Below are 22,015 nucleotides of genomic sequence, written 5' to 3'. Positions count from 1 at the left end.
CAGAGAGAGAGGGAGGATAGAGAGAGAGAGAGGATAGAGAGAGAGGGAGGATAGAGAGAGAGGATAGAGAGAGAGAGAGAGGGGAGAGAGAGGAGAGAGAGAGGATAGAGAGAGAGAGCGAGAGAGAGAGAGAGAGAGAGAGAGAGAGAGAGATTGTACTGCAAGAGTTATTGCCACATTATTTGAATGAATGTTATTCATTAAAAAGTACAAATGAATGAATATTATTAATTCAGTCAAAAAGCGAATCAAAATGGTATTTTCCCATTTGAACGCGGTGAACCTAATGTTGCTGCATTCTTTGACGTTGCCAAATCCATATATTTTCACAAAGGAAATGCTTCTGTTTTGACCACTTGGCTTCACACTGAGAGTGAAGTCAGCTCTCATCAAAAGATGTTTCTTCAAAAACCCATGTCAGGTGTGCAGTGTTCAGCAACGTCAAACTGCTTCCAGGAAATAACATCTACATGTCACAATAATAATGTAACTCTCAGGAAGAGAGTTTTCCAGGTTATTGAATCAATCATCAATCCCAACTTTCCATCAAAGCAGAACATGATGACAGGGTGTTTTGTTTTTCTCCTTTCATTGCTACTAGTATGAATTGTTTACTTAGCTACTGATTTGACAACCCAGAGTGACCTGTACTTTTCCCCCCTCATCACAAGCCTCTAATATGTCAGCTTTAAACCACATTATTTTGTATAGCCCCTGGCCTGCCTGCGCAAACAGAACACACGCGCACGCGCACACACACACACACACACACACACACACACACACACACACACACACACACACACACACACACACACACACACACACACACACACACACACACACACACACACACACACACACACACACAGCAGCAGCAGCAGCAGCAGCAACCACATTAGGGCACAGCCTGCTGAATGTGTAAACGATGACGGCCGGGGAGGAGAAGAGAAAAATAAGAACTGGGAGGAAATGTGTCTTTTTCACTCATAATTATAATTCCATTTGGAGTGTAAGTAATCGCTCTGCTGTCATTTTTAATCCGCCACCACTAATATGGCCAAATTTACCAGCATCAGTGAATGCACTTTGACAGCTGCTATGTTTTGCTTCCACGGGTCGCTGTCTGTCAATCACTGGGGATTATGGGTAACCAGCCCACCTGCCTCTGATGTACTCTAATTCTGTAGCATGACTATAGACTCGAACGGAATGAGATAGATAGCAGGACAACGCCTGTTTCCTTTGTGCGGATGAATCTGTTATGTCCCCATTTTGCACATTTCCACATTTTCACACACATTACTCCGTTGCTCTATCAAACGAACAGATACAGGCTCTACTTCAACATGCCTACTTGACAAGATAGGCTACATCTGCCTATGGCGGGTGCAATGTCTTTCATTTGGGATGGGGTTATTTGGTGGCTTGCAGATGTACATCTATAAAGGATTCTAAACCATATTTGACGGGTTGATATGACAGACTGGCCAGAGACGACAAAGTTGTGAGAGTTCCCAGCTCCCCGGGACTTTGCCAGAGAGAATCATTTTTGACAGACATACAGACAGAGGTTGAGATTCAATGTCAGCATCCCGAATGGCACCCCTATTCCCTATATAGTGCACTACTTTTCACCAGAGCCCTGTGAGATAACCGGAATAGGGTGCCATTTGGGATGCTAGCCCAATCACTGGCTTTCACTGAGCTAGCTGTAGCTGTGACCTGACCTCCTTGAGCAGCTAATTCCAAACATTACCCCTCACATCTCTCCCTTTGATAATTATAATTTCATCTGGGAGCCACGGGGCGGATTATTCTCTGGACAGAGAGCACCGTTAGGCACTATTACCGCCACAATGAATGTCTGGATAGATGGATAGATGCCGGTCAGAGCTTTTTCTTCCTTGCTCCCCCACGTGTTCTGTTGATACAAAGAAAGTCAGGCTTGTCAATTCAATACCAACTATGGTTTGTTTTGTCTTGGTGAAAGACAAGGCCTGGGGAAATGAAAAGACTTGTCCCTCTCTATTAAGAGAGGCGTACAATAGGAAAGGCCGGTGCTCCTAATTGGTCAGATCAAGGTGTAGATACAGGCTATGAGGCAAGCACCAGTTGGTGGCAAGAAGCTTGAAAAAACACTGTAATGTTTGGTGTCAAATCGAAATATATTGCTCCAGAAATATAGCAACTTCATATGATCTGTGCATTGACCATGCGTTTACAGACGTGATGCAGCAGTATACTATACATTGAGTGTACAAAACATTAGGGAAACCGTCCTAATATTGTGTTGCACCTCCTTTTGTCCTCAGAACAGCTTCAATTCGTCAGGCCGTGGACTCTTGCGAGGTGTTGAAAGCGTTCCACAGGGATGCTTGGCCCATGTTGACGCCAATGCTTCCCACAGTTGTGTCAAGTTGGCCGGATGTTCTTTGGGTGGTGGACCATTCTTGACACTCACCTGAAACTGTTGAGCGTTACAGTTAAATATTTTCTCTTGGCCATCCACCTTCTGAATGGCACACATACTGTGCACAATCCATGTGTCGAGTGTTTCAAGGCTTACAAATCCTCCCTGAACCTGTCTCCTCCCGTTCACCTTCACTGATTGACGTGGATTTAACAAGTGACATCAATAAGGAATCATAGCTTTCACCTGGGATTCACCTGGTCAGTCTAAGTCATGGAAGGAGCAGGGGTCCTTAATGTTTTGTCCACTCAGTGTATGTTGTGCTCTTAGCCTACCTCGCATCTGGCCATACGGCTGGCACAGTATGTGGAAAATCTCTTGCAGACTCATGGTGTGCAATCGGTGGAGTCGTCCTGCCAATGCACAGCATGGTTCCACAGGATCAATACCATTTAGGGAAAGTGTCCACCACAGGAGGTTGGTGGCACCCTAATTGGGGAGGACTGGCTCGTGGTAATGGCTGGACCAGAATAAGTGGAATGGTATCGAATACATAAAAAACATGGTTTGATGCCATTCCATTCTCTCTGTTCCTGCCATTATTAAAAGCCGTTCTCCCCTCAGCAGCCTCCACTGGTGTCCAAACAAATCCAATAGACAGCAGCCCCAAATGGCCTGAACGTGGAAAGGGATGTGTGTGTGTGTGACCACAGTATCTTGACATTTCAATGAGAGCACATGCATTTGTCATAGTCCTTTATCATACTGTAAATGTATCATACTGTAACATTCCTTAGGCAATGCATGACGGTGTTAGTGCCCAGTATTATGCAGGGGAGAATGAATGGGTACTTTATTGTCCCATAGAGAAATTTGCTTGGTGACATCACAGTTCACCAGATGCTCTTATCCAGAGCAGCTAGGGTTAAGTGCCTTGCTCAAGGGCACATCGACAGATTTTTCAACTAGTTGGCTCGGGGATTCGAACCAGCGGTCTTTACTTGCCCGACGCCCTTCACCGTTAGGCTCCCAGCCGCTACATGCTTGGTAACACGGATGGAGCCCTTTACTTGCCGTTCCAAGTGGCATTAAATGACAGTGTGGCCAAGCAGACCTCTTATGTCACTGCTGCCACTCAAACCCAGATCTATTCGAGCTGTACTGTTGTGAGGCTGAATGATGGCTGTCTGACTTCCATTAAGCTTGCAACCCCTGCCCTGCCCTGCCACAGCAGCATCAGCATAAGTTTGGCTGAGAGAGAGAGAGAGAGAGAGAGAGAGAGAGAGACAGACAGACAGACAGAGAGACAGACAGACAGACAGACAGACAGACAGACAGACAGACAGACAGACAGACAGACAGACAGACAGACAGACAGACAGACAGACAGACAGACAGACAGACAGACAGACAGAGATTCGTCTGATGGTGCAAGCTCCCTCTGAAGGCATTAGCATGCTTCAGTTCGGCTGGCAGCTAGCTGAAGTTGGCTAGGTGAACCAAACTACTGTGCTCTCATACTCTCCTAAAAGACCTTCGCTTGAAAGACAATAAAAAAGTGTCAATAGTACTGTTTGGCCATTTTGAGACACTGTAGCAAGTATACACTTTCTCAAAATAGTCTGAATTAATCGAAGGTAACTCAAGAAATCTGTCATACATTTTTGTCGCGATCTTAGTGACGCAATTTTACATCTAACTAATATGTTTGGTGCAGTATTTGTCAATGAAAACATGTGCATGAAAACGTGTCGTTTCTCGTTGAATGACAACAGACTTTATTGAAGAATCCCGACAGTTGACCAATCACAGACGAAGGGGCGTAGACTTCGATTCCTGAACTTCGGCTGACCTCGAGAGAAAACGGTGTGTGCCCTCACCGAAGTCCAAAATGAACAAAAATGTCGTCATAATGTATGCACAAACTCTTCCGAACTGTTTCGGCTGGGAAGCATGTGGATGCCTTAGGTCTGAGACGTAAAAAATGCTTTGGAAGGACATTGTCATTTCTGCATCGACCCTGTGATATTGTAGCAACAATATTAGCATTCAGCAAATAATATTTTACTCAGATGCATTCCCAGGCAGAGTAAGATCAATACTAAAATACTTTGTGAAATATATTGCTGAAGGAATATTTGATTTCTGAAGAGCATGTTTGATGAGCTCCATTTTTATGGAGGTTTAAGCTGTGTTGTCTGTGACAGTGAATTTAATCAGGCATTGTGTTGCTCTTCTTTTGACACAGGTGAAGATAGGCTCTTACATTGATGTTAAATATACTAGCATAGTGTGTTTTCACAAGCTTTGTAATATCAGTTATAGCAGTTATCAATATATGTTCAAATAGTAGAAATATCTTCAAAGCTCATGTCCATAATACATCCTAATGCAACGTTCTCCTCAGTAATATCCGCAGCAGCTTCTTGAAATGGAAGCTTTCGCTAATCTTTTCACACACCCTGAGGAGTTACTGGTGGGCTATCCTCTCTGCTCCGCTCCCCTTCGCCCCAGCTCCTCTTCTCAGACAGACATGGTGAGTGGAGACTGAGGAGAGAGAGAGGGAGATGGAGAGAGAGGGGGAGAGAGGAGAGAGAGGGGGAGAGAGCAGAGAGAGAGAGAGAGAGAGAGACAAGCTGAGGCCTGGAAGTCATATACCCAGGAGTGTGAGTCCTGCCAGGGGCCTTGTAATCCCACAACACCCTCTGCTGCTATCCCCTCCACCACCTGTCTGTCCTCTCCCTCCATCCCCCTATCCCCTCCTCCATCCCTCCATCTCCCTATCCCCTCCACCCTCCTCCATCCCTCCATCTCCATATCCCCTCCATCCCTCCATCTCCCTATCCCCTCCACCACCTGTCTGTCCTCTCCCTCCATCCCCCTATCCCCTCCACCCTCCTCCATCCCTCCATCTCCCTATCCCCTCCATCCTCCTCCATCCCTCCATCTCCCTATCCCCTCCATCCTCCTCCATCCCTCCATCTCCCTATCCCCTCCACCTCTCCTCCATCCATCCCCCTATCCCCTCCACCCCTCCTCAATCTCTCCATTCTCCCATCACCTCCAACCCTCCTCCATCCCTTCTACCCTCCTCCATCCCCCTATCCCCTCCACCTCTCCCCATCCCTTCTACCCCCTCCATCCCCTTATCCCCTCCACCCCTCCTCCATCCCTGTATCCCTTCTACACCTCCTCCCTCCCTTCTACCCTTCCTCCATCCCTCTATCCCTTCCACCCCTCCTCCATCCCTCTATCCCCTAAACCCCTCCTTAATCCCTCCATTCCTTCTACCCCTCCTTCATCCCTCTATCCCCTCAACCCCTCCTCCAGCCTTCCATCCCTTCTACCCCTCCTCCATTCCTCTATCCCTCTATCCCCTCAACCCCTCCTCTATCCCTCCATCCTTTCTACCCCTCCTCCATCCCCTCTACCCCTCCTCCATCCCTCCATCCCTTCCACCTCTCCTCATCCCTCTATCCCCTAAACCCCTCCTTAATCCCTCCATTCCTTCTACCCCTCCTCCATCCCTCTATCCCCTCAACCCCTCCTCCATCCTTACATCCCTTCTGCACCTCCTCCATTCCTCTATCCCTCTATCCCCTCAACCCCTCCTCCATCCCTCTATCCCCTCTACCCCTCCTCCATCCCTCTATCCCCTCTACCTCTCCTCCAACCCTTCCACCCTGCCTCATCCCTCCATCCCTCTATCCCCTCTACCCCTCCTCCATCCCTCCATCTCTTCCACCCCTCCTCATCCCTCCATCCCTCTATCCCCTCTACCTCTCCTCCATCCCTTCCACCCCTCCTTATCCCTCCATCCCTCTATCCCCTCTACCCCTCCTCCATCCCTCCATCCCTTCCACCCCTCCTCATCCCTCCATTCCTTTATCCCCTCTACCTCTCCTCCAACCCTTCTACCCCGCCTCATCCCTCCATCCCTCTATCCCCTCTACCTCTCCTCCATCCCTTCCACCCTTCCTCATCCCTCCATCCCTAAATCCCCTCTACCCCTCCTCATCCCTCCATCCCTCTATCCCCTCTACCCCTCCTCATCCCTCCATCCCTCTATCCTCTCTACCCCTCCTCATCCCTCCATCCCTCTATCCCCTCTACCCCTCCTCATCCCTCCATCCCTCTATCCTCTCTACCCCTCCTCATCCCTCCATCCCTCTATCCCCTCTACCCCTCCTCATCCCTCCATCCCTCTATCCCCTCTACCCCTCCTCATCCCTCCATCCCTCTATCCTCTCTACCCCTCTTCATCCCTCCATCCCTCTATCCTCTCTACCCCTCCTCATCCCTCCATCCCTCTATCCCCTCTACCCCTCCTCATCCCTCTATCCCCTCTACCCCTCCTCCATTCCTCTATCCCCTCCACCTCACAGCCAGACCATGACAAACTGGATCTGCTCCCTATCACAGGGCCACAGGACATCTTTCCTTTTCTCCCTCCTCCTCCTTTTCCTCCTTCTCTCCATCCTTTCATCCTATTTGTCCTGTAGCCTGTAGACTGCTCTGTCTGGGCTCTCCCCCCTGGGATGGAAGCGGAGAGCTGAGCATGTGTCCCAAAGGACACCATATTCCCTACATAGTGCACTACTTTTGACCAGGGCTCTGGTCAAAAGTAGTGCACTATGTAGGGAATAGGGCACCATTTGCGACACTACCCGGGGGCTGTCTGTGCCAGGGGCTCGGCTTAGAGATTCAAGGCCTGGCGCTTGCGAGGACCAGACACCCCGGTGGCCGTCCCTCGCAGACTCTAAAGGCCCACCACCTAATGGGTTTAGACAAATCAGCTAATTTGTCAGCAAGTTTCTGATTTTGACAAGCGTATCAACAAGCTTGTCTGTCTGGCCTGACACTCGGCTGTATAGAGTCGAATCCAAGTCAAAGCCATGTGGTTGAAATTCAGACTATGAAAAAGGGACTTGCCTTCTCTCTCTGTCTGTCTCTCTATCTGCACATTCCACTGTATAGTTGAAGCCAAACCAAGTAAATATTGACCTTGAAAAGCAGCTTCGCCTCTCTCCGTCCCCTCCGCTCTGTCTTCTCAGTATAATGGTGGTCCGGTCAGGAGCACTCCAGCCATCTCAGGTTGAATGACTGAGGGAGTACAACCCTACATTATCCTACATGATTCTCTCGATCTTAACAGCAAGGGATGATTCCCAGGTCATTAGGAACCACTGTGACTTACTGAAGAGTTTTAGCTATTTGACTGGATAATAAGACTGGAGGCACGCAGGTGTCGCTGACTCGCCGCGTGCTTCCGTTCTTATGAATAGAACGGTACCAATGGGTTCCATAAGGAGGGTTCCTGTTCCCGTTGTGCTGTGTTGTACAGGCCATTCATACCTGGATGAGGTCATCCATTATTTCACTGATCGTTGGAACTTACGTCAATGTATTCCCGTCACATTTACCTCCGCCCGTGGTGGCGATCAATATAGTGTAAGACGGGCTACTGCTGTATGTTTTGAGACGCCTCCTAGGGATGTAAGTACTGTTCTTTAGGTGTGTGTGTGTGTGACGGTAACTGTACAGTGTTTCCCTGTCCCTTGATCCCAAAGACAACAATGTCAACATTGAAAAGTGTTTGCAGGCGCAATAATGTATTCGTTTAAATGTCCTTGTATTTGACACGTTATGCTTTATTTATTTATGTAGTTAACTTTATGAGACATCTCTAAATCACCACCAGGTACAGAATATTGTCCAATATGAATTTCTCCCATCTGTCTCCCCTCTGTTTCAATGACAAGCGTGTTTTTTTAGAGGGAGATCAAGAAGGAGGTGATCAATGAGTTTGTTCCCGTCTCTTGTTGCTCTCACAGGCTTCCTAAGCACAGGGGACCAGGCAGCCAAGGGGAACTATGGACTGCTGGACCAGATCCAAGCCCTGAGGTGGATCAAAGAGAACATTCAGGCCTTCAAAGGAGATCCAAAGAGAGTGACAATCTTCGGCTCTGGTGCAGGGGCATCGTGTGTTAGCTTGCTCACGCTCTCTCACTACTCAGAAGGTATGTAGAGGGTATTTTTAGTCCCCAAAAATGTTCCCTTACCTCCTCGGAGATCATTGAGATTGTGCTATATTTTTTTTCAGCCAAAGTCAGTGAATACAATTCCTTTTGAATGTTTAATGAATCATAAAATGAATCATTCTCGGTGTCCACTGTGAGATTTATACACTGCAACGAATTATTATTAATTCAATTCATATGGTCATATGAACTTCAGCTATCATTTTGGAACGTAGTAATGAAATAAATACCTTTTATCATATGTATTGCTTTATTTGATAGAGATCTTCAGAGGGATTTTTGTTTCAAACAGGAATTACCTCTCTCGCTGGGAGGGTACGGCCGTGTCCCAAAATGGCACCCTATTCTCTGCACAGTGCACTACGTTTGACCGGAGTCCTATGGCGCCTGATCAAACATACCGCATTTACATAGGGAATACGGTTCAATTTGGAGACGCAGCCCCTACGATTTATTTTAAGCAGTCAGAATACACCTGAACATGGAGCGTCACATTTCATCGCCACATGGCAGGGATAACAACTGGAGTGTGTTCACAGGTTCACTCAAGTGTCAAATATTGCCTGCCTCAGTCAATAGATATTTGTGTGACCAGCCAGAGAAAAGTGGTAGCTGGGTATCAAGAACATTAGAATGGCTCACCCCCGTAACATTATAGTACATTTATATCTCGTTGTTTAAAAAAATATATAATTCGAAAGTAGTTTCCTTAGAAATGTGTCATTAAGTGTCATTGTTGTTCTCCTACAGCCCAGTGCACCTCTCATTGTAGTGGAGGCAAACAAAGGTTGCGTCCCAAATGGTACCATATTCCTTGTAGTGCACTGCATTTCTCTGGTCAGAAGTAGTGCAGTATATAGGGAATAGGATGTCATTTGGGACGCCCGCAGAGATAGACAATTGAATAGCTAGCTGTACTTTCTCACTCGTGCTCTTTCTCGCTCTCTTTCTCTGCAGCTGAATCTCACCAGGAGCTGTTTGAGTAAGTGACTGTGAAAACAGCATTACCTAATCAGTCTCCATAGGGCAAAATCCCAGCTAGATCTCAACTGGCACATCACGCAACTTCAGACTTTATTTCCGTCAATATGAATCAATATCAGTTATGGCAGGAAATGGACATGTCTTGCACTCGTCCATGGACTTTAATTTCTCCCCATGTCCGCTGTTGCTACTGAGTGACAACAGCAGGAGTAGCCTCAGGGGAAAACATCTAGTTCTGGATTATGTCCAATAAAAGAACATACCACGATGAATTCTTCTTTCATCGTCATTCTGTCAGAAGTCCCAATTCAAAAATTGAATGCCAAGAGCGTGCGAAGCTGTCATCAAGGCAAAGGGTGGCTACTTTGAAGAATCTCAAATATAAAATATATTTTGATTTGTTTAACACTTTTTGGGTTACTACATGATTCCATATGTGTTATTCCATAGATGTGATGTCTACAATGTAGAAAATAGTAAAAAATAAAGAAAAACCCTTGACTGGCACTGTATGTACAGTTGAAGTCGGACATTTACATACACCTTAGCCAAATACATTTAAACTCAGTTTTTCACAATTCCTGAAATTTAATCCTAGTAAAAAAGTCCCTGTCGTAGGTCAGTTAGGATCACCACTTAATTTTAAGAATGTGAAATGTCAGCGTAATAGTAGAGAGAATTATTTATTTCAGCTTCAATTTCTTTCATCACATTCCCAGTGGGTCAGAAGTTTACATACACTCAATTAGTATTTGGTAGCATTGCCTTTAAATTGTTTAACTTGGGTCAAACTTTCGGGAAGCCTTCCACAATAATTTGGGTGAATTTTGACCCAAGTTAAACAATTTAAAGGCAATGCTACCAAATACTAAGAGCTGGTGTAACTGAGTCAGGTGTGTTGGCCTCCTTGCTCGCACACACTTTTTCAGTTCTGGCAACACATTTTCTATAAGGTTTGAGGTCAGGGCTTTGTCATGGCCACTCCAATACCTTGACATTGTTGTCCTTAAGCCATTTTGCCACAACTTTGGAAGTATGCTTGGGGTCATTGTCCATTTGGAAGACCCATTTGCGACCAAGCTGTAACTTCCTGACTGATGTCTTGAGATGTTGCTTCAATAGATCCACATAATGTTCCTGCCTCATGATGCCATCTATTTTGGGAAGTGCACCAGTCCCTCCTGCAGCAAAGCACCCCCACAACATAATCTCTTTTATTTTTTATTTGTTTAATTTTACCCCCTTTTCTCACCAATTTCGTGGTATCCAATTGTTAGTAATTACTATCTTGTTTTATCGCTACAACTCCCATACGGATATCTTGAAGACTTGATCGCTGACATGCAAAACATTTTGGGACTGTATCATCAGTGGACTAATGAAACAAATATGAAAGATAATTTTTGAGTGGATCATTTCCTTAACATCTGCCACCGTGGTCCCATCACTCACACTAGGAACAAACATTTTACCAATACCCCCCGGAATAAAATCCCTCTCACGAGATTTGGTTCTGGGTTACCGAGGTTAGCCCAGTATCCTATCATTTGGATTGGTGTGGTGATGGAATCGGGATTTGCTAGGGCTGTTGTTAGTCAGGCAGCTATGTTCTTGCATCACCACCTTTAGCCAGACCCAGGTGGCATGGAAGCCGTAGCCCCTCGTCGCTGCTCCCTTTGTAGGACATGATATGTTTCTATTTCACGGCTCCACGGGCACGCCTCAGCAAGCAGACTGAGGTCAACACAGGAGGCATATGCAACATATTTAAATTCCCTTCTGGTGAGTCAGGCTTTAACTGATATTCTTCATCCAGGGGAAATGGGGGGGGAAAAGCTAAATAAACCTCTGTTGCTAACTAGGCCTAGCGGGAGACGTCTTCTGTGGCTCGGAAACGTACTTTTCAAGTCGTCCTTTTTGAGTCACCATCACAAGGATATAAATAGAACTAAGAAAATACTGGAAGAGATGTAACATACAAGAAGTATTCCTCGTGCGCTGTGGCCTATTTGCAGAGTGGCAGTGGTAGACAGACCAAAAACATCATTCAGGATGAATAAGTGTCCTGAAGCCTCATTGCAGAATAAACAAATCTGTATTTTATTTTCAGTCTGATTCATTTATTATGACCAGCGTTGACGAGATGTGGTGTCCCTGTCCATCTCCTTAATCATCCTTATGCTGCATATTGTGTCAGTATAGGATAATATGCCGTATACTGTAACTCACCGAAGATGTTACATCAGAATTATTTAAATAATACCAGAAAATACCAATTATTTCTATACTGAGTTAATACCAATGTGGCTGTTCCAGGTGTGTGTATTCTTTAAGCAGTTTTATTGCAAGAAATGTTTTACATTTGTGAAAAACACTAAACACCATGTGTGAGATTAGACTTAGACTTGTGTCTAACATCAGTTTTCACCCTTTCAGATCTCTTCCAGAAAGCCATCATCCAAAGTGGGACAGCTCTGTCCAGCTGGGCGGTTAACTACCAGCCTGCCAAGTACACACGGATGCTGGCTGAGAAGGTGGGCTGCAACATGCTGGACACCATCGACCTGGTGGAGTGTCTCCAGAGCAAGAACTACAAGGAGCTGATCGAACAGAACATCTTACCCGCAAAGTACCACATCGCCTTCGGCCCCGTCATCGACGGCGATGTCATCCCGGACGACCCCCAGATCCTCATGGAGCAGGGCGAGTTCCTCAACTACGACATTATGCTGGGGGTCAACCAAGGTGAAGGGTTCAAGTTTGTGGAGGGCAGCGTGGACAGCGAGGATGGCGTCTCGGCCAACGACTTCGACTTTGCCGTGTCGGACTTTGTGGATCACCTCTACGGCTACCCGGAGGGCAAGGACACGCTAAGGGAGACCATTAAGTTCATGTACACTGACTGGGCCGACAAGGAGAACCCCGAGACAAGGAGGAAGACGTTAGTCGCACTCTTCACCGACCACCAGTGGGTGGCGCCGGCCGTAGCCACAGCAGACCTCCATGCCCAGTATGGTTCGCCGACGTATTTTTACGCCTTCTACCACCACTGCCAGAGCGACATGAAGCCTAGCTGGGCTGACTCGGCACATGGGGACGAGGTTCCCTATGTGTTCGGGATCCCAATGATCGGACCCACGGACCTGTTCAACTGCAACTTTTCCAAGAACGACGTCATGCTCAGCGCCGTTGTTATGACTTACTGGACTAACTTCGCCAAGACAGGGTAGGTTGTCCAATTCTGTTTATACTACTGTCTGTCAGATTGATTGTTTCAAGTGGATAAATATCCGTCATGGATCGAGAAGACACGTAGCAAGTTATGGGAGCATAGCTTCGCCTAAACTGAACAAATCAGTGTTTCTAGTCTTATAGAGGCTTTGGTTTTCATTAAGGCTTTGCAGTTTGCAAATATCACTTGATATTTGGATCACGTCTTTGTTTCCTGAACCCTGGGATTAGCCAGGTAGCAGGATGTTTGCGACCCAGTCACACTGAAAATTAATTTTTAGGTGAATAAATACCTTCTTGAAAAGCTTCATAGGCTGTAGAATGCCCTACCCCAGCTCTCCGGCTTGGCTAGCGTCCAACTGATGCCAGTTCAGCAGGGGATAGATTGGCAACGTTATTGACATGGGGAGGCTCTTTTACTCTGAGTGCTTTTTGCTTTCCCGTAGTGCTGCTTCAAACAAAGCAGGAACCCAAAAGCAAATTCATCGCTTCGAGAGTGCCCGTTTTTCACAAGTCTCTCCAACTGCAGGCAAACACTCCCGTTGCGATCCTCAATTTCCTCGCTAGATAGAGGGTTTTTCAGAAAAAAGGGCTCCCAACAATAGACAGGGGATTCGGAGGGAGGAGAGGCATATCATTAACTACGCATCTCAGTGCTTTGAAAGTGAGTGAAATGCAAAATAGAAAAGCACAATACACAGGTAAGCCTTCTTCTTATTCGTAGTGGATAGAGGCCTGAACAGTGAGCGAGGCGTGTGTGTATCCATGCGTGCATGGTTGCGTGCCTTCATGCCATTTCTTAGTATGCACTGCACATACAGGCTATAGCCAAAACAAAAAATTAAGACAGCTGTGAACACATGGCAGACTGGAAAATGAGATTTTTTTGTTGTTACATCTGCAAAGAGAGGCTTTGTGTCAAGCAGATGGAGATAGGATTGGATACATTTGTGAGTATCTGAGTAGATACATGGCAGTATTATGTGCAAGCCACCTCCCTCTGGTGAGAAAGCTGAATCTGGGTAGACCGACATGCGGTTTATTTATATCCGTGACGTTGCTATTTCCATAAACCTGCGACGACGAAGTCTCTTAGGACGTGTGGACTAGCCCTCCATCTGAATGTACTTCTGTTATCACACAAGACAGATTGACAGCATGGTGGAAGCACATGTTTCATGGACCTTCTGAGAGACACGTGAATAGCTTGCTAAGTATGTATCAGCCCGATGGGCACAGGATGGCTGGAGCGTTGTCTTTATTCCAAGTCTTTTGTGTCGGAAGAAAATGGCATATTGTTACAGCAGACACTTCCATATGATTTTATCAGGGCTACGGGCCTTTAAGTGATATTGTACCGGGATCCACATGCTAACTGGAGCATATGGACATACACTATGTACAGTATGTAACTATTACTAGACAGTGACTGAATCCATTTCAGGGAGATTATCTTAATTTACCCAGAGGTGACATTTTGACAGTGTTAAAACATGTCAAATGAGAAGATGTTACTAACAAAAGACTGTAGTGTTTAATAAATAGTCAGCATGGCACTAGGGTTTGACACAAAGTACCGTGAGCAATATACCCGTTTTGGTAACATCTTTGCAATTGTATAATAGTGGATGTGGCCCATGACGTTCAAAGAGTGATGCAACCAAATATACAAGTTCTCTCAAATAGAATGACATAGCAAAACGACACAAGATTAGCTTTGTATTGAATAATAGCATATTGCATCAGATCTAATTGAATCCTACTCTCCAGGGATGCGCAGACATATTTTCAATGTTTCTCTCTCTCTCTCTCTGCCCGTGCTTCCATTGACAAGTTAGTGACATACTTTAGATCCTGCTGTGATCGGTAATGACAGGATTAAACAGTGCTCCATCAGCCGGAGATACTGTCACGCCGGATTAGCCAGTTAAATGTATCCTGATCCCCTGAGACCACTGTTATCTAGTAGGCCGGCTGATGGACGGATGGCGCTGTGATAAAGGCCACCTTCTCCCAGTCTCACAGGCTCTCTGTACTCGAAGAGTTCGTTTCGGAAGCAGAGCAGACCTCTGGGTACATAGCTATTTAGACGTCGATCAAATATATTTGAGCTAGTCTGCCTGGAGTGCCAGGTGGTCCGGGGTTAGCTGTTTTCCGCCTGTTCAACCGGTTTCATTGGGTCAAGCAAGCTAAATCAAACCCAGCTAAAGTATTTGAAATGATGTCAAATAGTATTTGAACCCATGTCTGCTTCGGAGGTCATCTTGAATGGTCTGATGGGTACTGACTGTCCCCTGGTGCCTGAGTGCAGTGTATGACTCAAGATGAGGCCTGCATTTCTGTTCAGCATTCAGCTGGACATTCCCCCTTCCCATTCCATTCCTCTTGCCCTTCCACTCACTCAACAGTGTCAGGCTCCAAGGTTGTCGTCTCGACTGTGCTCCTTGCCTCGGTCTCCCTTTGAAAGTTAATGAAATCACAGTCACAATGTCACAGGAGAATTGCTCGATTCCAACTCTGAGGTAGTCCACTATAATGTCTACTTCAAAATGTCAATGGGAGAATAAAATGGCTACACTACAGTAAAATGTTAACATGATCTAGGACATTGGGACATTTCATACTATTGCAGATTTTTTTCTATGAATAAACAGGAGGTGTTTGTTATGAATGTTCAAAATGGGGGCACAGGATATGCTTTGTATGAATCAATTATTTGAGTCTTGTAACTGTACAGTAGTATGACTCGGCACTAAAGTGAATCTACTGCGTAGTTTTAGTGGCCATTTGTGATTTTATCTGAAGATTCCCTTTACTGGGCTTAAAGAAAAACTCAAAAAAATATTACAGAGGTAATAATGACCGCATTGATTCACTTGGGAGGAATATAACATAACATTTCTTTCTAGTATATTTTAATATTTGGGTCAATAATTTTCAATTTCACGAGCATTGACTCACAAGCCTGGAGATAAAATAGTGCTTAGGTGGCCATTATTCAGAATGCTTCCCTTTTTTCTCTCTTTTTTCTCTCTTTTTTAAACATCTTGTAGAATACTGTCCTGGAAAGGACAATTGAAATAATGATTTCATAATTACAAATGCTTTTTTTAATCTTCTCTATTTCAGAGATCCAAACCAGCCCGTTCCTCAGGACACCAAGTTCATCCATACAAAACCCAACCGCTTTGAAGAGGTTGCCTGGTCGAAGTACAACCCCAAGGACCAGCTCTACCTGCACATCGGCCTGAAACCCAGGGTCAGGGACCACTACCGGGCCACTAAGGTAGCCTTCTGGCTGGAACTAGTTCCACACCTCCACAACATAAATGAGTTGTTCCAATATGTATCCACAACGACCAAGATACCGCCGCAGGACACCACCCCGTTTCCTTACACCAAGCGTTTCCCGGGGAATCGGCCTTCTACCACCCGCCACCCTGGGGTTCCCTCCGCTAACACCAAGCAGACCACCGACCAGCGGAAAGGTGAGGACCTCACCGACGAATCAGCCGTGGTTATCGAGACTAAACGGGACTATTCCACGGAGCTGAGCGTCACCATCGCCGTGGGAGCCTCGCTGCTCTTCCTCAACATCCTGGCGTTCGCCGCGCTCTACTACAAGAAGGACAAGCGGCGGCACGAGTCAAACCGGCGCGGGCCAAGCCCGCAGCGTATCTCCGCCGGGCCGGCCAACGCGGCGGTCTGCGCCAATGACATCGCCCACCTGCAGAGCGAGGAGCTGATGTCCCTGCAGATGAAGCAGCAGCAGCAGACGGATCACGAGCACCACCACGAGTGTGAGTCGCTCCAGGCCCATGACGCGCTGCGCCTCACCTGCCCACCCGACTACACCCTCACGCTGCGTAGGTCGCCAGACGACATCCCTCTCATGACGCCCAGCACCATAACCATGATCCCCAACTCACTGGCCGCCATGCAGCCGCTTCACAACTTCAACACGTTTGGCGGCAGTCAGAACAGTACCAACCTGCCCCATGGACACTCCACCACCAGGGTATAGCTCAATGTGGAGAAGTCAAACGTCCATGTTGCCTGGCCTGTGTTGGACAAATACGGAGGAACGAGAGCAGAGTGACTGACTGTGTTTCACACAGAACTCATCTCAGTGGACGAGATGTTATTTTGCTACCATGCCTTCTTGAACAGTATATATCAAAGTCAAATAGGAACTTCTAATGACGCGTTTGAAAAGTGAATGTTACCATAGTAACGCCGTTTTCAGAGTGAAGCTTCTCGAATGAATCGAAGAGAGTTTTTACCAAAAGATCAACAACCGACGACAAGTGGAATAATCGGCTTTAGAATGCTTGAAAAAAACAATACAAAACACAAAGGGTTACAGTGATGACAAGGATTACTCAAATATCTTTTTGTGCCATTTAAGTACATCAGAGGACAATAACACACAATTGTACAGTGAAATACCACTCTACTGCATTGGTAAAGTATGACAGACTAGTCATGGGCACTGAATTTGAAACTACCCCCAGCCTGAAATGTATTTATGAAAACTTTGTAAAAAAAAAAACTAAAAAACAGTATATAGTTGTGAGTGAAAATAAACAAAAAAAGAGAACTTTAAAGAACTTCTATTGTTGTTTGAGTTTAACTATGGCTTTTCCAAGCGTGTTCTTTCTGTTGAGGTGAGTGTAAATAAACAGTATCAGCCATTATTCATTTTTTGTTGTTCTATTAAAATCTGTTTTCACAGCAGCAGATTAAAAAAAAACACTATCCATTTTGGGAGAATACTGTGCATCGTCTAGACAACCATTATATTGTCCCGTGTGTCCTTTGGATCCATTTCTGACACAACGCTAGTCCGGGAACTGCTTTATAATCTCCATTTTCCGACAGCATTCTGATTCTGTCTCAAAATGAGGTTCGATAGCTTGAGTCCATTTTTTTTTGTCACCCGATTCATCTTCTTCTGCTTTTAATCGTTTTCTTTGTAGGCTTTTTTTTAAACATTTATATCTAGCAGCAATCTCACCACTGCTTGAGCTTCAAATGTGACCAGAAATGTATTACTTAGAAAAAAAAGGCAGTGGATTTTGGTATCAATATTAGTTGGATATGTTTGTAAAGAAGTATATGTTAGATATTTCAAATTGTCATATGCTAGCAATATGTAAAGTATTGTGCCAGGCTTTTGATATGTTGGGTTACTACAACACAAGTGAATGAATGTAAATAATAATAATGATACATGATATTATTAATAATAACAATTATAAGTACAATATGAAGTCAACATTAACCCAAATTATTTCCGTTCTGCATCCTATTACCGGAAAAAAACTAAAGCAAGTCCATATAAAAAGGTTTATAATAATGCTACATTTGTAAATTCAATGAAAAAAATATATCCTTACCATTGGTCCATTAACTGTCAAGATACCAAGGGTTTTGATGTAGGATTTGAAATGATTTTAGTTTGTCTGATATTGTTTGCAGTTTTGCCTTAAGTGATAGATGATATTTCTGGCTGGACACCTGTATAAAGATTTTCTGCAGCATTTTTAATAAAATATCACAGTATTTTCTAAAGAAAAGCTTCATGGACATTTTTTTTAATGTGAGTTTGCCAGTCTGTGTAAGAAATGTTGGATGATGTGCAGGATTTGGAACACGTGCTATTGAATAAGACCCCTTCTTCATTTGCTGTCTAACACAATGAAGACATGCGTTTCCATATAAATGGATATACTGTGTCTTGTTGCAATTCCGTCCTCTACTCCTATTCACTTTGTGCAGAATCACTCCTCATGAACCTCATGAAGTTATCAATTTAGAGTTTATCAACGCTGGCAATTTAACAACCAACACTTTTAAAATGTTATATCGGAATTTGTAAATAGTTTAGCCGATCCAAATCCAATGACTTGCAGACTTGATAAATTGCCACTCTGCTCAGTAAGGGGAAAGAAAAAACAGACCCACGTATGAGCTGAATAGCCAAGTGTGTAGCTACATTGGGTTTGCAGGGTCTCTAGTGGTATTTGCATACAAGGTTTTGCATCCTGTATGGTGTAAAATTGCTTTACAATGATGTCCCTCTTTCCTTCCCATGGGTCAATGTATTGATCTCTCTTCAAACTAACTTGACAGAAGGAAAATCTACAATTTTTTTGCAATTCAATCCATTTTCTTTGCAGTTCCTGGGGCGAAGTAGATTGTCTTTGACATTTGTAGACTTACAGTGTATAAGGCCCCAATGCAAGAGGTTGGGGGCGAAGAAAATGGTTGTCATTATGAGGCAGAAAAAAAAACTTTGCCAAAGTGCCAAGATCATTTAATATGTTGTCTTCATTAGCTACATGATCTGTCTAGTCTGGTTCTGTCTCAAACTGCATGTCAAAATATCTATCTTAAGACAACCAGTGAAAACACAGGACCATGCATAGAGTGTGTCTGTAGAGTAGACCAGGGCTCCGTCCCAAATTGGACCCTATTCCCTTTACAGTGCACTACTTTTGACAAGAGCCCTATGGCCCTATAAAAAGAGTAGGGTGTCATTGTGGATGCGCAACAGCTCTTCTTCTTAATTGGCATGTTGTTTATGCTAGGGGTAATGGGGTGGGGTTCACTGAGCATGAATACTCCAGACTCGACTGGAAGTTAATTAAGCCAGGCTACAGCGTTCCATCACTCAGCTCAGAGTCAGGCAGCTCAGCCTGGGACATGCTCAGCTCGGTCCCACCACCGTCTGTCATTCAAGTCCCTCGGCTCTCCAAGCAGCCATTACCGAGTGGTATCGATCGCCGTGGTGACAAGGTAGCAAACCAAATAAAGAGTGGGCAGGAATGAGGGAGGAGTCTGACTCCCTACCATTGGGGAAGGGCCTATAAAGGCATAACGTCCACTGTAACCAGCTTATAGCTCGCTAGTACACAGCCATTGCTACTACTACACCCTCCCTTCACATTATTGCTGTGTGTGGTGTTTTTCTTCCAACGATGAATTTAGATGCAGGTAAATACCTCTTGCATCGAAGTCAGTTGATTGCATTCCCTCCCTAGGTGGCAGGACCCTAATAGATGAATATGAAATCTTCTAAGCCAATATATATGCTGAACAGTTAAGTGGAGAGGAACTCTCATCTGTGTGTGGTGAAGACCTGACTGGCTGCCAAGGTAATGATAATGGCCTAGAGAAAATTCCCCTTTTACTTTTTTTCATGATTTTTACTTTGAGAAACATATTGTCCTCTTTTCACCTTCTCAGTACTTGTCAATAGTTTTTAAATCAGTTGTGCAGAGAGAAAGAGAAAGAGATATGGAGCTATTTCAGTGGCAACAAACATTGTATTTGAATTCCATAATGTCGATTTCATATTAGGATATTACATTAGAATTTCACAATTTAGTTTTTGTATTAGGATATTGAATTAGAATTCCATAATTTTGAATTTGTATTAAGATATTGCATTTGAATGTAAGACTTTTTAATTTGTAATGCACAAATGTAATAATTGAATTCATAAATTAAGCTTGAATGAATATTGCAATTCGTTTTAAAATGAAATAAAAATGTGTGTCCTGTTTCACGAAGCTAGGCGTATGTCTCACGTATTTCATTTTTTTGGGGCAGAAATGCCTTCTGGAACATGTGAACTTTCGTGTGCCTTAATAACAAACTTGTATGCCATCTGTAAATACGAATAAAATTGTTAAATTACGAGCCTAGTTGGTTTAGCCAAAAGACAAGACTCTTCCAGCTAGCCATGATTGGCTGAGATAATGTCAAGAGACGAGTTCAGATTGGTCTGCCATGTAGCACACTTCTGCCTATAATGTGAGCTTCTCAGTATGTGTAGATAATCTTTGCTACCGCATCTTTTTTTTGAAAGATATAACGTTTGCCATGGGGAACTGCAAAAGTGTTGCTACTGCTCTCAACAACATTGCTGCCCAGAATTTAGCAGGCGCTATTGACAAAGATCAGTGGGGAAAAAGTTGAGATGGACTACTTTCTGCCGGGGTGCCTTGACACAACAATGGGCCAGACAAGCTGTAGCTAGCTACAAACCAAACATAAAAGACATGCTGCCTTGAAGTGTTCATCCATGTATACGGACGGGTAAGTCTAACTACATTTTCAGATATTACTGTAAAGTCATATTCATTGAAAGTTAAAGAGTACTGTTAGCTAGCTAGCGAATGTTTGCTTGCTGGCTCGCTAGCTAATGTTACGTGTATGATCTGTGTAGTATTGTTATTTGTATCTCAGAAAACCATTTGCATGGCTCGTTATAGACTAATGTTAGGCAGTTAGCTGACATTGAACCTGTTTGGTTAGCTTTAGCTACCTGCAGATTCATACTCCAGCATTTCATGCACGGTGGCTAGCTATGACAAACCGTTTGTACTGTAGCTATGGGTTGGGATTATGGTTCATTGTTTAGCTAGCTAGTTAGCTACAAGTATAAACAAAATAGTTTGCCAGATAATTGCATGATTCATCAAGATAGCCAGGTGTGTCTGGGGGTGATTAAGGCCATCTATTTGTATCTGGACAATTTCAACGTTAGATTGGAATATAGGCCAAGGACTAGATAAAGTGTATTTTTGCCTGGAGTTTTTCCTTATTGTGGGCTACTACTTTCACCACATTGTTTGTTTACTACACTACCTTACTCACTCTGTTTAGCACTTGGCCTCACATGTAAATCCTTAAAGAGATGGGTGGAGCTAAGGCTTAAGAGGCTGTAAATTATTTGGAATAGATGTAGATAATGAAGAGCTCTCCAGTAGGTGTAACAAAAATATTCAAGGGGTATTTTCTCAAAAGTGGGGCTAAAGGTCAACTTTCAAAGCAGAATTACTTTCCCATTGTTCCTCAACTGCAGCATATACCATTTCCTAGCTCTGAGTCTAGCTCTATTTTTCTCCAAAGTAAAAAACACAATTTCAAATGTTGCCACATAAGACCGAATCGATGCAGTCGGTCACATTTAATTGAATATTCAAATTCAGTATTCATATAGTCCGTTTCAAAATGGTTTATATTGCATTCATTACCTGTGTATCAAGTTTACAAACAATAATTTCAAGTTCATCAAAGTGGTGTTGGCGGGTCAGTAAGAGGCACTCTTTCCTCGGATGGGACGTTAAACGGGTGTCCTGACTCTATGTGGTCAATAAAGATTCCATGGCACTTATCATATGAGTAGGGGTGTTAACACCTATGTCCTGGCCAAATGTCCAATCTGGCCCTCATACCATCATGGCCACCTAATCATCCCCGGCTTGCAATTGGTTCATTCATCCCCCCCTCCTCTCCCCTGTAACTATTCCCCAGGTCACTGTTGTAATTGCCA

General features: G+C 44.4%; 1 protein-coding gene across 2 annotated transcripts in view; it reads left to right on the top strand.

Annotated features, from left to right (window-relative positions):
- Positions 1–20,130, top strand: part of LOC112253882 (neuroligin-4, X-linked) — a 79,326-nt gene extending 59,196 nt beyond the window's left edge. For both annotated transcript variants that reach the window (XM_024425945.2, XM_024425944.2), the window contains 3 exons: positions 8,248–8,433; positions 11,875–12,664; positions 15,799–20,130. In XM_024425945.2, the coding sequence (XP_024281713.1) occupies positions 8,248–8,433; positions 11,875–12,664; positions 15,799–16,693 (1,871 nt within the window). In that variant the 3' untranslated portion in view covers positions 16,694–20,130. The remainder of the gene's footprint in view (positions 1–8,247; positions 8,434–11,874; positions 12,665–15,798) is intronic.
- The last annotated feature ends 1,885 nt before the right edge of the window (positions 20,131–22,015 follow it).

The sequence above is a fragment of the Oncorhynchus tshawytscha genome, linkage group LG07, assembly GCF_018296145.1.
Source record: "Oncorhynchus tshawytscha isolate Ot180627B linkage group LG07, Otsh_v2.0, whole genome shotgun sequence".
NCBI lineage: Eukaryota > Metazoa > Chordata > Actinopteri > Salmoniformes > Salmonidae > Oncorhynchus > Oncorhynchus tshawytscha.
Note: the sequence above shows the minus strand (reverse complement) of the source record. Positions and strands in the feature narration are given on the sequence as shown.